This window comes from Trichoplusia ni, chromosome 12, assembly GCF_003590095.1.
Source record: "Trichoplusia ni isolate ovarian cell line Hi5 chromosome 12, tn1, whole genome shotgun sequence".
In the NCBI taxonomy this organism is placed as follows: domain Eukaryota; kingdom Metazoa; phylum Arthropoda; class Insecta; order Lepidoptera; family Noctuidae; genus Trichoplusia; species Trichoplusia ni.
In genome coordinates, this window is record NC_039489.1 from 12,247,050 (window position 1) to 12,264,052 (window position 17,003).

General features: G+C 34.7%; 1 protein-coding gene across 1 annotated transcript; it reads left to right on the top strand.

Moving 5' to 3' along the window:
* Positions 1 to 282: 282 nt before the first annotated feature.
* On the top strand, positions 283 to 16,956 carry LOC113499399. The gene is made up of 2 exons (XM_026879878.1): positions 283 to 399; positions 15,370 to 16,956. Exons 1-2 carry the CDS (start codon positions 361 to 363, stop codon positions 16,495 to 16,497), a joined length of 1,167 nt encoding a protein of 388 aa, XP_026735679.1. The 5' UTR covers positions 283 to 360; the 3' UTR covers positions 16,498 to 16,956.
* Positions 16,957 to 17,003: the final 47 nt, after the last annotated feature.

Here is a 17,003-nt window from a genome sequence, read left to right on the forward strand (position 1 = left end):
CTGAAGTAAGAAAAAATTTTTACCTATTTTAACCTAGACTGACACAAAGTTCACACTCTTAGCAAACGCAACTACATAGTCGAATCTTGGGAAAGTCAAACACATACAAAACAATATCATTTGATTTGTTTAATTTTGTAATAGCATTACATTGAAAACTCTTCACACAAAGGGTAGGTACCGCTCATAACGCTCATAACAAAAATAAAACAAACAATTCTCTATGCGGTATCATCAGCTCTAGACACACGTTACAGTCGAATGATCTACAGTAATCTGAATACATTTAGCCATTCTGCGTCGAGCTTTCGACTAAGACACACGCGTCGGAATACCCCAGAAAAATAAAGTGTTGTGATAATGCAGTTAGCTGATGTTTTGTGTTATATATTTTTGACGGTGAGTGTGGTTTTTGTGATTTTTTGATTATGAATTAATTTTTAATTTTGAAAATTGTGAGCTCCATAGGGCAAACGTCTTTAAATTTAAAGAAGATAAAATGAAGACTGAAGTGTATTTTTTTAAATTTGGCTAACAGTTACGCCTTAACATTTATATTTGTTTTGTCATAATTTTAACCCTTTATCACTAAGTCCGTATGTACTATTAACTTAAATATCTATTGCAGTTTTAAATGAGATCTATTTATCGTTTCTCCAGTAAATCGACCATGTATACCGTTAGGATGTTCCCTTACACAGCAAGCATAAAAAAGCCCTTTAAAGGTATCCCGCAGGTAGTCGTTTAACTAGAACAGAATGAGTCATAAGGATTTTTTGTTTGTATTTCTAAATGTCCCAAGACCCATAACGAAATATAGCCCTAAATAGGTTGGTTTCATTCAATATAGGATTGGGGATCAATAATTTTGGAATAAAAATCACGTGGATTTCGTCAATAGCATATTTTTCTAAAGGATCACAACAACCACAAGAAACGTCTGCTCAAATTAAATCATAATCAATATTTATTTACATTAATATCCACTAAAACATTCTGCATGTAATAAATAAAATGACAAACATTAATTATTTGAAATAAAATACCTTTAAAATATTAATAGTTTTATACCACGACGATTAACTATTGTTTTTAAATTTATTTAATTGAAGGTGCACGATTTTCGTTTTTTTAAATCACTTTTCATGCTTGTGGTAGATAAATTAGTCTTGACTTCGATAAACTTCTAAGTTTATTATAACTATATTAATGTCAGGTAACGTATCTATTACATTTTTCTTTCCCTTTCTATACTTTGCCTTTGACCCAAAATGCGGTTTTTCTTTGAATATTTTTAGCAAATCTCCAATCTCCTTTCAGAGTGAACGATTTCAATCTTCTGTCTTTTGAGGTATATACCGTTTTATCCAGCATTATTCTTACATTTTCTATAATTAAATATTCCACTAAAAAGTGCATACAATTGCCTACGACTACGCCTATCCTAAAGACTCTATGACATAAAAAAACAATACAACAATATTTGTATAATAGATGTTTTCGGCAGGCCACCCGCTGCAAACCGAAAATGATCCACATGAACATAAAATTGGGATAAAAACTATCGTTTGCGTTAATTCTCGTTATAAACTATCTGTGTAGCAACTTCCATCTAAATCCGTTCAGTGGTTTTTGCGTGAAACAGGAACAAACCTCCATACATCTAAACTTTCGCGTTTATAATATTAGTCGGATATTTGTTAAACACACACTCATGAAAACTTAATGAGTGTCAATGCACTGAGTGTCACGGTTAAATTCTCTCGTTGGCAGTCATCTGCGATCTGTTTGGTTAAATTAATCGATTCAGTAATAAATTACTCGATAATCTGCTTTAAAATGCAGTAAAAAGTGAAGACAGTTCTTGTTTATGTTAGAAACCGTTTATCACGTTTGTCATGTTGCTTATACAGACTTGATATGGTTAAAAAGTATCGGTGTTTATAATGGTCAGTGGATTTTGTGTCGAATTAATTGTTAAACAGTTGTACATTCGATTGAGAAATATTTAGTATGAAATAGAATATCGTCAACGACGTATTGATGTGAATAAGGTTGGCTGCAGAAATACATTATCACCATAATAACCAATAGTAACAATCACCTTTTTGTAATTAAAAATAACAATTACCTACTTAACTTTACCTACCGATCATTCTAAAATAAATCATAATTATGTCACTTTTTCGCCAACTTGCGTAAAATTGAATCAAAACGATTATATTCAAACAACTTCGAAATGGAGGATTTTTTCAATTCGTTGTATTTTTTAATATTTTTGTACCTCAGAACTCCTGACTAGATGAACCGATTTTGTTGATTGCTCTTTTATTTCACGTGAAATAACTGTTATTTGATCCTACAATTTTATCAAGTTTAGTTCAATGTCTTGTGTGAAATCTTATGTGAAATCGGTTGTATGTTTCTGTTCTTAAAACAATATTAGAAACATTTATCTAAAACGTAATCTCACAAGTACCGTTTCATATCAGGTGCGACACTAAGTGCACTGGATTCCATGATATTTAACTTTTTCTGAAGACAGCATAGCCCGTCATTAGTGACAGGTTTGATATGAGACTTGTGTTAGCTCGGACTGGTCAAACCAGATGGGTGGTGAATGGAGTAGACAGGTTAGAAGCTAAAATAACAGCTGGAGAAGTTTGGCTGTGAAATGACCATGTTTAGGAAAGTAGAAGAATCTGCTCTTATTTCAGATTGAATACGTAAGATAATTTAAAATTTAAAAAGACTCCTACTGTAACTCGAAATTTATTTGAAACAACTTCACCGATTTTGTGTCCGGCATGTCTAAGAATAATCGTACATAATTCATCTTCAATACAAAAGAAAATAAATTGAAATCGGCCAATCCATTCTAAAGTTGTGATACCACAAACAGATAGATAAACACGGAAATATTATAGCACCTCTCTTTTTGCGAGAGGGCTTAAACATCAAAGGAGATTATACATGAATCATTTCTTAGAAGTCAGGTAGGCACTGGTATAATGATCATAAATATTACAGAAACTTCAGATGGTCAAATTCCTGCTCTGTTGCAAACTACTAATATTTTTATGATACTTGTTTTATGTTTTATGATAAAGCTTAACTGTCTTCAATATAGTATCTTGCTTATGTTAATTAGTTGCTGTTGATCGCATCTTCGCTTTAAATGAGTAACAAAATATACAGAAACAGTTATATTTTGTCAACAAACATGCATAGTTATCGCAAATTAAACCAGTCCTTATGAAAGTGAAAAGAATACTTGTTTGATTTTATACCTACGAAGATAATTGATGTAGAAAACGTAGGATTCTATGAAAACTTTAGCTTATAATTGAAGAAAGTTATTCTTGTGTTGCTACATAAACTTGATAAACTAGTTATTGTTTATACGTCGGATATGTTTTAGCAATTAAAATATAAATAAGACTCTATACACAATGGATCAATAAAATTGCTTAGTGGGTAAAGTAATAAAAAAATAAACATAATTCGTAAACATATAAACACAAACACAAATTATTCATTTAAAATTGAACTCTCCACGTGCTTTGCTAAAAATAAATCTAAAATCGGTCTCACGTTACACCGCCATCTAGCGTGTATATAAGTGAACTAAAAAGTTCTTTAACATTTTTGACCGATGCACATACACGTCGAAGAATTAAACCATGATTTACAAGTATGACTTAATCTCGGAGTATGGAACTATTTGGGTTAAGAGTTGATACTAGTAATTAATACTTTTGTAAACCAATACTAAGTAAGAGAAATTGACGATCTAGTTCCTTTTAGCCTTGTGTCGGGTTATGCAGATTCTGGGTCAATCGGAAACCGAGTAGAGTTTAATGTTGATATGCATGTTTGTTGCCTAGAGGATGTCTCCATTAAGTTGGCCTGGTAGCTACAGCTTTTGATTTCTGGCATGGATTCGACATATTTTGTCATTCTGACAAGGAACTGAATAGGAACAATAAGTTTTGGTTAAAACGTGCTTAAGGCTTCTTGAGAAAAAGAGAGAAAGCCGTGTAATATAATAAATGCTTGCTTTAAATTTCAGTACTTCATTTTTTTTGCCTACGCTTTGGGTATTTTACTTTTGAATTTACCTTTTCCACGAGATTTCTATCATAATTACAAAATCAAAATCGAGCTTTTCCTTCGAGGCATGACGTTTCTAGATGCACGTGTATCAGTTAAAAACCATGATACTTTGAAACGAAACAAAGAATAACGGTTTCTTTAACATCATTTTCACCTACCAGATTCAACGGTGTCTTACAATTCGTTCCTCGAGAAAAATCTAGATCGCTTCGCATTTACATACTTTTAAAGAAAACTCTTAACGCTATCAAATCGAATCGCTCCATGTTTTCTTCACTTATCTGTCACCATAGCGTCACCGCAAACACTTTCACACCTCGACTGCTATTGTCATCATTGTATCTCTTCTCTATGGGGTTTTATTGGATATTTTTTATCAAATCTTAGATGAGATCCTACTTACATCTTTACCTGAAATAGGTTAGTAGTTAAGTTCCCCAACAGAAAAAAAGTCACAGTTCTCAGAAATAATTCTAAGCAATACATCGCTATATTCCATTTAACTAAAATAATTAAATGAGAAATCAGCAAAATCCCATATTACATAAATTCTCCGCTAAACAACAACTTTATCATACCTTAGCTTCCAATTTTAGGACCCACTAATAACAAAATAGGTAGTTATGGATGCGAATACCAAAACTTTCCTTGATAACTTTCGATAAGTGAAACTAAAGGTAGTGTCACGGTTATAGTCATGTTAACACGAGCTAATAGTACCTTTCGGTAATTATCCAGAATCGATGTCAATTAACCATAGTTGACGCAGCTGTCGATAGGAAACTCACTTCTTGTTTATAGTAGGTATCTTTCATAACCAAATACTGACTACCCATCCGTGAAGCCTATTCATTTGTTCACACATAGTTAATTGATATATGGCTAATTGTCGCGGTAGTGTTAGCCAATGGATATCCTAAACGGTCACCTTAAACGGCGGCTTAACAGGCTCACTTTAAGACTTTGTGATAGATAACCTTTTCTTCGGGGTAAAATATTGATGATACTGACTTCAAACCACGTCAAAGGCACAGCGTGGGGATATGTCGGACTTCCACAAACTTAAAACATCCCAATAACATTTTTGCGGGAGTCATTTAAAAACAAAAATAATATTGCCATTCCGTATTCCAATTGTCCTGATGAGGTACCGGAATTTTTGTTAAAGAATTCACAAATATTCTGAAGAATCTGCTTTAATTTACACCAATACTTAGACCATTTACGGATAACTAAGAAGCTGTAATTAAATTCGTGATGGAACTCGTTTCAGCTGCATCATACCATTTTAACGGAGCGTGTACTTTCGTTTTTAATTCGCGTGTTACGAAAATAATGGATTGAATGTAACTACTATGTAGAGCTAGAAGATATAAATTAACAGACAGCATACTCTTAAACCAGACTTTTTCTTAACTGTTCGAAAAAAAAACTAATTAGTCCTTCTTATAAATTTCCAAAAAGCATCTATTTACGATCTTTTTTATTACGTAATCAGAAAAGTTCATGATACCCTACGTGACGTCACTAATCAGTACACATTTTACCGACGAGTGATGTTAGACTCACCTTTACCTACAAGTGAATCTATTGTTTCAATAAAAAGAAAAAAACTATCATTTTTTTTTAATAAATCTGATGTACGTTGTGTTAAATTTAAAAACTTCCAATGCATAGTAATGACATTCCTTCCCGTCACTGAGATAACTGACTCATCAGATCAATACATTTGAACGATTCGTCATCTTTAGTACCGTCCTGTTTGGAAAAACGGTAGTCTACAGGCTCAGAAGCATTGGACAAAAATTGCTTGCCTTAATAACCTTATTTCAAAATATATTAATTTTACAAACTTCTTTTAGATTTCAATAGGAAGTCGTTTATTTTAAATACATAACGTTTATCATCCGGTACTCATTATTGATAACGGTATCATACGAGATTTTTTGGATCAACATCTCCATATTCTTAAGTAAACTATGTCATTGTATACCATTATAGACTTTAATGTTATTTTTTAAGTTAAATCAAAGACCAACTGCCCAACCTCTCTAGCTAAATTACTTAACTATAACCAATTGCATTAATCACGGATAGCTGAGTGGTTGAGGTCACCACACCAAACCCACTGGCCGCGACGTATCGCAGTTTCGATTCCCGAGTGGGACAATCGTTTGTGTGATCCACGAATGCTTTTTCTGAGTCTGGGTGTCCTTGTGCATGTAAGTGAGACCCTGAGATACAAGGATAGGACTCTTAAGATAAATTTAAATATTCTGGAAGTGTCACTGAACACTCCTAAAGAGCTCGACCATATATAGAAATCTAAATAATAAGTATTATTTAGATTTCTATGAGCTCGACCGATTACAATGATTTTTACCGACTTAAAAAAAAGACAAGTTTCTCAATTCGATCAGATTTGATTAACCCTGGATGGTGCCCTGTATAGTCTAGATTCACAAATCAGCCCAGCTGTAGATTGCCGTATCAGCTAGATTATTAATATTATTCTATAGAGTATAGAGCATCAGTCTATAATTTACTTCTTGCGTGGAATGAAAGTGACTAGGTTCAAGCCACTTATATTCGCTAACGATGTCAGATATAATAAGTTGACTAAACTTATAAAATGTACTAATTGACGAGAATGTTTAGATGTATTATCATTTTATGTATTAATTGGCACTTTCACATTTTTAGCGATATTAATTTGGCGTGAACCAAGTTGTTGTGTTATAGTGGTTAGTACCCTGACTGCTATACCGGAGGTCGTGGGTTCGATTCCCGCCCAGAACAAATGTTGTGTGATGAGCATGATCATTTGTTCTGGTGTCTGGGTGTAATTTATCTATAATATGTATGTATTTAGTAATATATAAGTAAGTTCATCAGTTGTCTGGTTACCATAACACAAGCTCTGCTTAGCTTGGGATCAGATAACCGTGTGTGAGTTGTCCCAGGATATATTATATTAAATATTCTTGCTGACAAATCTTTGTCTTAAAAAAAAGTACATATTTTAGTTGCTGTTGACAATTAAATACATACCTACCTATATAATAATATAGTGTGTTAAATACAATTACCAATCTATTAAGATGCCATTATAAGATTCAACAGTTCAAGGTCCCAAAGGGTAATAACTTCTGGTACACATTCGATGTCGAAACATCACCCAACTTAATTATCCTACACATAATATATTAAATTTATTGCCCGCGACTTCATACGCGTGGTTTTCATACTAATATTATAAATGCGAAAGTATCTCTGTCTTTCCGTCTATCTCGCTTTTACACAGAAAATCTCGCACAGAAAATCCACGCGGACGAAGTCGCTGGCAACAGCTAGTGTAGATATAAGTTAGGATTTTTCTTTATTTTTGCGGATGTTTTTTAAACTCTTTAAAGGGAAACTCATTTCTTTATATCGTTATTAGTTCATGTTTGTTTTTGGTTTGACTCTGGTTTTTGAGACTTGTTAATGACTGATCAGTACCCGATAAATTCACTGTTCCGTATGGCGTGTGTAAAAGTGTATAATTAAACAAAGCAACGCTTTAAAACTGGACTGACTTGATCCCAGAGTTTATTCATATAAAAAAATACGTTAGTTTTTATTTACTCTAATATATCTTTGATAACTCCTGGGCCAAAGTCTGTACTCTCTGGGTTCAATCAAACATAAAACGGCGACGAGGACGGCCTCGAATGAGATGGCGCGACGAACTGGATGCGTACCACAAACAGTGGATGGCAAAAGCAATAGACCGGACAGAGTGGAAGAATCTAAGGGAGGCCTTTGCCCTGCAGTGAGAAAGTAAAGGCTGAAAAATATATATATATATATCTTTGAATGCTGCAGATATTATGGCTTTTTCCTCTTTTTATTTCCGTGCAATGTTCTTAGCGGATGTCCGAGTATAGTTCCTATGTTTTTCTTGTCACTGTAATCAATCAAACTGCATGTTAACTTGTTCAACTTTTACAAATAATAAAGTTTTGCAACTTTAGAAAGTTATATACTAACAATATTCCTGTGTTTATTTTAAAATGATATTGATGATATCCGAGTGTTGCAGCTGTAGCTAAGCTTCAACTGCACAAGTTAATCGATCACGGGTTAAGTAACGCTTGATGCGGTCGGTTTATGGATGGGTGACCATCTATGTCATAACGAGTTCCACCGTGAATCACAGTTGTTCGTTATGCATCTTTGACAGTCGTTACGAGTTCGTGTTGCCCAAATAACCGAGTTGAAGAGGTCAGATAGGCAGTCGCTCCTTGTGAAAAACTGGTACTAAGCTACCTCTGGTTAGACTGGAAACTGAACCCAACATAGGAAAAGGCTAGCCCTTGTCTAGTCTTAGATGATATCCGAATGTGATTAAGGGACTGGTAGCAAAATTGATCGTGGAAATTCATTATTTGATTCACAAAGGTGGTGGGCTGCTTTTTAAATATATACGTAAAATTTTCTATTGTCCATTTAGCATGGTTCACTAGATACAGCCAGGTGCTGGACGGATGGACAGCGGGGCCACACTAAGGGTTCCGTTTCTACTCTTTAGTTACCGAACCCTAAAAATAATATTCTACAACTTTCACACAACGCCATCTAGTCTCAAACAGCAAAGCTTGTATTGTTAGTATTGGACAACTGATAAACATACTTCTAAATACACACATAATGTAAATAGATTACACGCACACAGAAACAATTGATCGTGCTCATCACACCATCATATGTCCTGGGTGGGAATCGAACCCACGACCTCCGGTGTAGCAGTCTGGGTCACTTAAAACTAGACCGACAGATCAGTCTAGCTAGTAGTTACATAGTTAAATAGTTCTTTACTTTGACAGCAGGCCGCCATGTTCGCGGTTCCCATAGTATGTCAGTGTAGTATCAGTTCCCTGTAGTTTTCTATGCGCCATGTTGACGATTATCATGCAAAAGCAAATTCTGCGGTTAGAATAAACATCAACAACGAATGCTTCCGTCATCCCAGACTACACGAGTCGTGATACGAAACTCATCTCGTGTTAGGATAGACGCACACAGCGATAAGTAAAACTAAACAAAATATATTAAAGTTGGTAGGTAATACCTACCCTTAATTATATCTATACTAATATATAAAGCTGAAGAGTTAGTTTGTTTGTTTATTTGAACGCGCCAATCTCAGGAACTTCTGGTCCAAATTGAAAAATTCTTTTTGTGTTGAATAGACCATTCATCGAGGAAGGCTTTTAGGCTATAAACCATCACGCTGCGACTAATTGGAGCAAAGATAGGTACAATGGAAAATGTGAAAAAACAGGGCAGGTATAAGTCATAACTTCTTCAAAAAATCTTCTACCCACGGGAACGAAGTCACGGGCAACAGCTAGTTTTTAATAAAGGTTTGAAAATTAAATAGTGATAATCTCAAAAAAACTAATAAGTATTATAAACGCGTAAGTTTGTATGTATGACGGTTATTATTATTTTTCACGCAAAACCACTGAACGGATTTAGACGAAATTTGGCATACAGATAGTTTATATCCAGGGTATGACAAGATTGTTTTAAAAATTATCAATGTTTCTCTACTATATTATTAATTTATAACAACCTTCCTCTTTCAATTGAAAACAAAAATGTGCCGTTAAAGATTTAAGCATATATTTGGACAAACAGATAGCGGAAGCGAGATCGTTTTATAAAATGAAGCTATGTATAACACTAGTAATTATAATTATTATGTTTCAAATGTACTGTCAATAACATATAAAAACAAACAGTATCAAAGCAATGCTTCCTATGTGTGCTCAGAAGAATTTTCATGGGTTTCAATTGTAAATATTACAATGGAGTACAGCCTAAGGTCGTATTGTCACTTATCTGTCAAAGAATGTTTGACGTTTAACTATTTGACAATGACATTTCGCACAATTTTTTTTTGTTATTGTAAATGCGTTAATTACACCTCTACGAGTAGACAAAAAAAAGTATTCATATGAGTAAATTATTCGGGAATATTTTTCGAATTATATGATGTTGTTGAGATGAGCCAGTGTCCGTTCGTCCTTAAAAGGAGCAATAAACTATTGTATAAATTAAAATAAAAACTCGTTTTATACAAATATTTTTTTTCTTTCGTCTATCTTTTGAAGGCCGTATACTTTCTATTTCTCCTATACATATTATTATGTATATATGTATGATACTCAGAATAAACAAAATATTTAATATCGTGAGAATTTCGTATTCGGGAACTGGTTATGTATTCGGCCTTGTCCGTGAAGTTTTGAAGCCTGCGCCTATTATGAATTTCTCCTTTATTGAATCACTAGCTGTTGCCCGCGACTTCGTCCCCGTGGGTAGAAGATATAAGTTATGATTTATACCTGCCCTATTTTTTTTTCACATTTTCCTTTATACCTTCGCTCCTTTTAGTCGCAGCGTGATAGTTTTTAGCCTAAAGCCTTCCTCGATTAATGGTCTATTCAACATAAAAAGATTTTTTCAATTTGGAACAGTAGTTCCTGAGAATAGCGCGTTCAAACAAACAAACAAACTCTTCAGCTTTATATATTAGTATAGATTTAAAACGTATAAAAGTCCGGTTAAGAGCTAATCGGTTCGCGACACATAGGGTTCCGTAAAAACAACCACCCGGCTCTATGCGAGATCGGATGATTAGATGTACTCATGATGTATTTTTGGGATATTAATATATTTTATTTCTGCTGTGCTATTTTACCACCTAAACAAATTACAATTAAAAAGAGCAAATAAGTATTGAGTATTAAGTATTATTATATCAAACTATCTTATGTACTCTAACAATCGTTTCACTTTATCGACAATACATATTTAAACCTTAAGCTTTGAAAGAATAGTGATATCAATGTGACGTGCCCTAAGTTGAGTCTTACTTTTTAAATGATCTTAGGGTCATTTAAATACCGGTTAAGTGTGAGTAAAACTCTGACAGTTCCGTACTACACTTCTGTACAAGGCTTTAAAAAGCTGTCGCCGTACGTTTAAAAATGCGTTGAAAAACATTGCTAAACCTCGACTCTCACTTGACTTAGAGGCTATCTTCAAGGAGATACAAAACACACATTATCTGTAAAATTTCAACTGTTAAACTGAAGCAAATTTTAAATGAATCATGATTCAGTCAGCTGGCAGACAGTTTAGTATCCTGAAGATTTTATTTAATTTCCAGCTTTGCAGTACATCAACTTTATGATGGCGATATCAAAGTATTTTGAACAAAATATCAGTCTCCCAGTAATATTCTTTTATAACAATGCATCTTTAAAACCCCAAACACATTCTTATAAATAGAAATGTTAAAGACACCTGACCGAGGGTCATTTAAAAGTAAGAGTCATTTCACTGTCATGTTTTGACCTACATGGTGAAAACGTGTTTGTTAAAGATATGCGTGAGATCTACGCGTCATGTGTCATGAGATCAAGCATACCGTTATTTTCGTTTGTCTAGTGACAACCGCGTTTTTGAATGCCAGTCATGATGGTAAAACTACCGGGTTATCCAAATGGTAAAGGTCCCGACGCCAGTTCCATTGTGCGCGACGTGATGCAGATTCGATCCCTGCGTAGGACATGAAATTTGTATGTTATGCTTATTCTGGGTCTGGGTATCTTTGTATCTTAAACAAGAATTAAATGCGGGACTCTTTTGGAAAGATGATATAAGGAAACAATATTAGTTAGCGAATACCATGCAATTAGTTTTTTTTTTGAAGTTACAGCATGTATGTATGTAAAAGAGATGACACATGATCGATAGAGATGGATAAAGACACACCGATAAGTACCTTAAGCTTGATAAAAACTTTCTTGAGTTGAATTTATAATTATTTAATTAATAACGGTTTACCGGCGTCATAGACGGCGTCGCAAAAAAACTATAGTTATCTGCATATTACGGTACATACTTGAAAGTTTTACCGGTAAGGGCACGCGTGATGCTTAAAGTGTAGATAAACCTGTTGGTTTAGTGGTTAGTGGCCCTGACAGCTATACCGGGGCTCGTGGGTTCCATTCCCGCCCAGGACAAATGTTTGTGTGATGAGCACGATCATTTGTTCTGTGTCTAGGTGTAAGTTATCTATAATGTGTATGTATTTAGAAATATATAAGTATGTTTATCAGTTGTCTAGTACTCATAATACAAGCTATGCTTAGTTTGAGACTAGATGGCGTAGTGTGAGAGTAAAAAAAAGTACATGTATGTATTCAGAAATATATAAGTAAGTTTATCAGTTGTCTGGTTACCATAACACAAGCTCTGCTTAGCTTGGGAAATAAAATCGAATCTTTATCGACATCGACAAAAAATAACAAAATTCTAAACAAATAAATAAAAGTTAGTAACATAAAGCAATGGATACATAATCTACGTAAAACACACGTGTCTGTATGTCTGATGTAATCATGAGTAATACGTCTGTTTTCTGTTATTGCTGTAATACGATCTTATGTGTCAATGATTGACAAACATCTGCTTATGATGGTCAGTACAATGGAATAATATATAAATGGCTTAAAATGGTATTATCGGCTGGTAGTGATGGTCTAATTGCGAGGACTATTTTACAGTATTTGTAACGAGGAGGAGACACAAGTTAGGTAAAGTTTTTTTTCTATGCTGAGGACATAAAGAAAACGATGGTGTAGAGAAAATGTGGATTTTTTGGAGGATGAAAATTAAATAATTATAATTATACCATAATTAAATATTTGAGCCTAAACATAAACAATTGCCTGATTGTTTCAATATTACCTTCAAGTAATTGATTATTATTTAAATTTGCAAACTCTTACAAAACAATACATGTTGTTTGTTGACACTTTGTTACAATGTTTATGAATAAAAAACCAATACATATCAATTAATAGGACTAATTTTATAACTTTCTACTTTCTTTCAAATCTGACTGTTACGAACTATTTTGCTTCCCGAAAACAGCATTCTATAAATCACACAGAACTTCAAATTCAGACACAAAAATACAATAAACTACAATTTAATTCTATGTCCAATACAGTGTTTTGGCCTCTTCGGAGAATGGAGAAGCCAAAGTTCTTTTACCAAAACCCATACTTCTTCCTTCTGTCTCAGGATATGTTGGACATCCTTAACTGTTTCTCAGTCAGGACAGTTGGGGGTGGCAAGAGTGTGGGTTCTTTAAACCCACACTCTTGCCACTTCAAGACACTTCAAGCCGCTTGCTAGACTCGCAGAGCGTGCGTAGGTTGAAATCATTAGCTTCTACCACCGACAGCAAAAAAGGGACACTTAGACGACAGCACATTTTTCATAACATGTGCAATATTAGACTTAACTTACCTTCGTGTCTGCTTGATGCTCTCTTGTTTCATCATACATTATTTACCGGTTTTCCTTTGAAAGTTTACCCTTATCGAAATATTTTTACTTCCTTTTTAACCTATTTATACGGACCCCGCAAGACCGACTTGCATCCCCAGAATTTAAAAAATACAATTATTTATCCATTACAAACCTCTTCCTGCTTGTTAGCGACAACTCTGTCTCGCTCCATATATTATCTATTTTATCGCTATGAATACAACGCAAACGCTACAACGCCTCTGAGATTTACAGACAACTATTATACGAACACGCACTAGAAAGTGACTCATACATCTGACATCCTCATACACTTTCATACATTTTCAAGGTTCAGTATCCAAAGCGTAAAAACGGAATCCTGTCCACTGTCTGTCTGTCCGTCTGTAAGTCCGTCCGATAGCTTGAAAAGAAAAACACAAATTAAGTTGGTATTTCAGTACCCGGTACATCAGGACAACAAACGCAAAAAAATAACACCTGATTTTAGCTACTTAGGTACTTTCATAAATTTTAGGGCAATTTTTTTTTGGAAATCATTTTTCCTCATACTATTTGTACTATTTTGTACGGAACTCAGTTTCGCTAGACCGACTCACTCTTTACCGGTTATTATTTACGAAATGACCCTAGGGATCAGGATTAACATAGAAAGTGGTGAACAATGAGATGTAGGGACTTTTGTATGTAAATAAATACGTGGTTTAGTTTTTAATGTGACAATATTGTTATGTTATGAATTTTGAATAGTTATGATGTTGCGATCTCTAAGAGGATGGTAAAAGTTAATTTTGCTACTTGAATATTATAATAATTGAAAGTATGTAAGCGCAAATCTTCAGGAGCTTAGCATTTCAAATAGTACTTATTTCTGCAAGATAAGTCAAAATATCGGTACGGCAGAAGTTTATTTATTAAACCTCGACGCAAAACCAGCTGTCTGTCTATGAAATCATATAACAAGAACTGTTTATTTCTAAACAACATTATCTAACATTACGATCTCCAAAGAAAACTTTATAAAACATTTTGTTTACAGAAATGGTCTGAGTAGAATCATTTATGTTATCTACGAAAGCATGTTCAAGTCTGGGCGACTTGTATGAGACTTGATTGAATGCGAAACTTTCGAGACAAAGACTATTTCTTAGTACCTACAGGAAACGTTTACATAAAAAAAAACATCCAAAAACTAGTCACCACCAAAATCCAATAAAATCAAACTTGTCAAAAAACTAAATAAAAAAAAAATCACTTCCCTTAAATTCCAATTAGCTAATCTATCGTCTGTAACGAGAGATCAACAAGATATACACCGCAGCGCTAGTCTGCGCATACGCACACTTTCTTCGATCATTACCGTCACGTGAAATCCAGCATTCTACCACCATATTGGGGCTGAGTGAAGTAATGGAGCAAAAACTAAGACAGTGACATTGATAAACGCCTTTGATAAAGAAATTATAAATGATGTTTCTTTATTTGCAGTGAAAAAAAACTGATAAGTGTCAATAGTCAGATAATTAAACGCAATAAACATTTTACTATTGAAAATTCATGATTGATTGGCATGTAGCGATTAACGTTTTTTCGTATTAAAAGCATTTGCAATTAAAAAAGTAGCAAGGAAATGGATTATCTAACAAAAAGTTCTCGTCAATAATCTATTATTGATAAATATAGAAAAACACAACCCAACATTAATTACAATATCTAGTGAAACAGTTACATAAATATTTAAACCATGGTTTTTATTTTAATGAATAATCGCTTCATATTCATATAGGTATAAAAAAAATAAATTGACCAACAAAGAGTTTACGAGCTGAATGCTTATTTTTGTTTCCTTCATTTCAGATAACAGTTACAGCATCATGCGTAGGAGCAGACAACCAGATGACCGAAGTAGAAGACTCACAACCCGAACGAAAGATATCCAAACGAGAAGCAACAGTCATAATAGATAACAACTATCCCATGGAAAGGATATTCCAAAAACCGAAAGTGATCTACAGAAGAATATCGAAGCAAAGATACGGACCGCCAAAGCCCAAGTATGGACCACCGAGACCAAAGTATAGGCCACCGAAAGTGACCAGAAAACCTGGCAAGAAGAACGGTAAACTGAGAACAAAACCCACCACACAGAAATATGGACCTCCTCACCACAATGTCAGTCCAAACAAAAAGCGTGCTCCAAATTCCAGGTACAATAGCCTAAAGGCAAGGCCCAACGGCAAGCCCAGCTTCGGGCATGTCGTCAAAATGCCCCACTACGCCTTCTTCGTTCCCGATGAGAACAATTTTGGAGAACCCCCGACGGACTACCTCAGTGACTACCAACCTGCAAAGCAAAGTTACGGAGAACCTCCCGTGGATTCGTACGGAGCACCTCTTAAAACAACCATAAAAGACGTGCACCCAACACCACAGAGCTTCCAGGAAACCACTCATGCCAAGCACAAAAACCGTGATTTAAATTCTTGGAACCACAAACCAGCTAAAAACCACGATCTTAAATTTGCTTTTTCGAAAAAGCACCCAAAACTGACACAAAAGCAACACGACAGTGCAGTGGTTGAGACAGGGCCGCCTGTTGACCACGAAGACTTGCTGGTTTCAGAACATGGAAAGCCGCTGTTGCAAGACAGCCAATATTTCTTCAGGAACCAGCGACCATCGTTTTTCACTGACACCGCTAAAGTTGTGAACCGGCCGTGGCGGCCAAACAAGCAGCAAATTGATTTGGACGACGAGATTATTGTAGGAGGTCGGTATGCAGAGCCTCCTGCGAGGTATGTGTCGAAGTTCCAGCAGAATGCGCTGTTGTATGACGATGACGAGGCGTTCTCACAGTTCCATGGTCATGGAGAAGGAGAGGCGCCGTCATCAGCGACCAACTCACCCTACACCAACTACAAGCACAGCAATATGGCGTTTAGTCCGCAAAATCTGAACGACGTGTTTAGTATAGTCGACAAATAATATTACAAGTGATTCTCTATCTATTCTGTTTACCTTGATGTAAAATTGAAGAGAAATGGTTGGGGTACATGTGAAGTGGATGAAAGTGTTAGTAACAGGGATATGTAGTGGGTTCATGTTAGACCAATTGAAAGTTGTTTAAATATAGACTGATAGTAGAAATAGGGAAGAACATGTGAAGAAATTCCCTGTTTCATTGAACAAAATTAACAAATTTTAGAGATTTCTCTTAATTCTTGATCGCATCAATTTTCATTGTATGTACAACTGTCTAGTTAACTTTTATTCTACCGTATTATTTGAGATCAGTCTGTTTTCGTAACTTTAGTTTTTAAGTTGTGTAGTAACGAAGGAGAGGTCTGTAGGAATTGGAAAGGTCCAACACTAGGCTACGACATTAAACGGTACGCCTGTTATAATATAAATTATATTAATTAAATTGTAATATTAAATGGTAAAGATGAGTTTTATTTAGACAAGAGTTTCAGCTGGTGAGTGGCCGCATC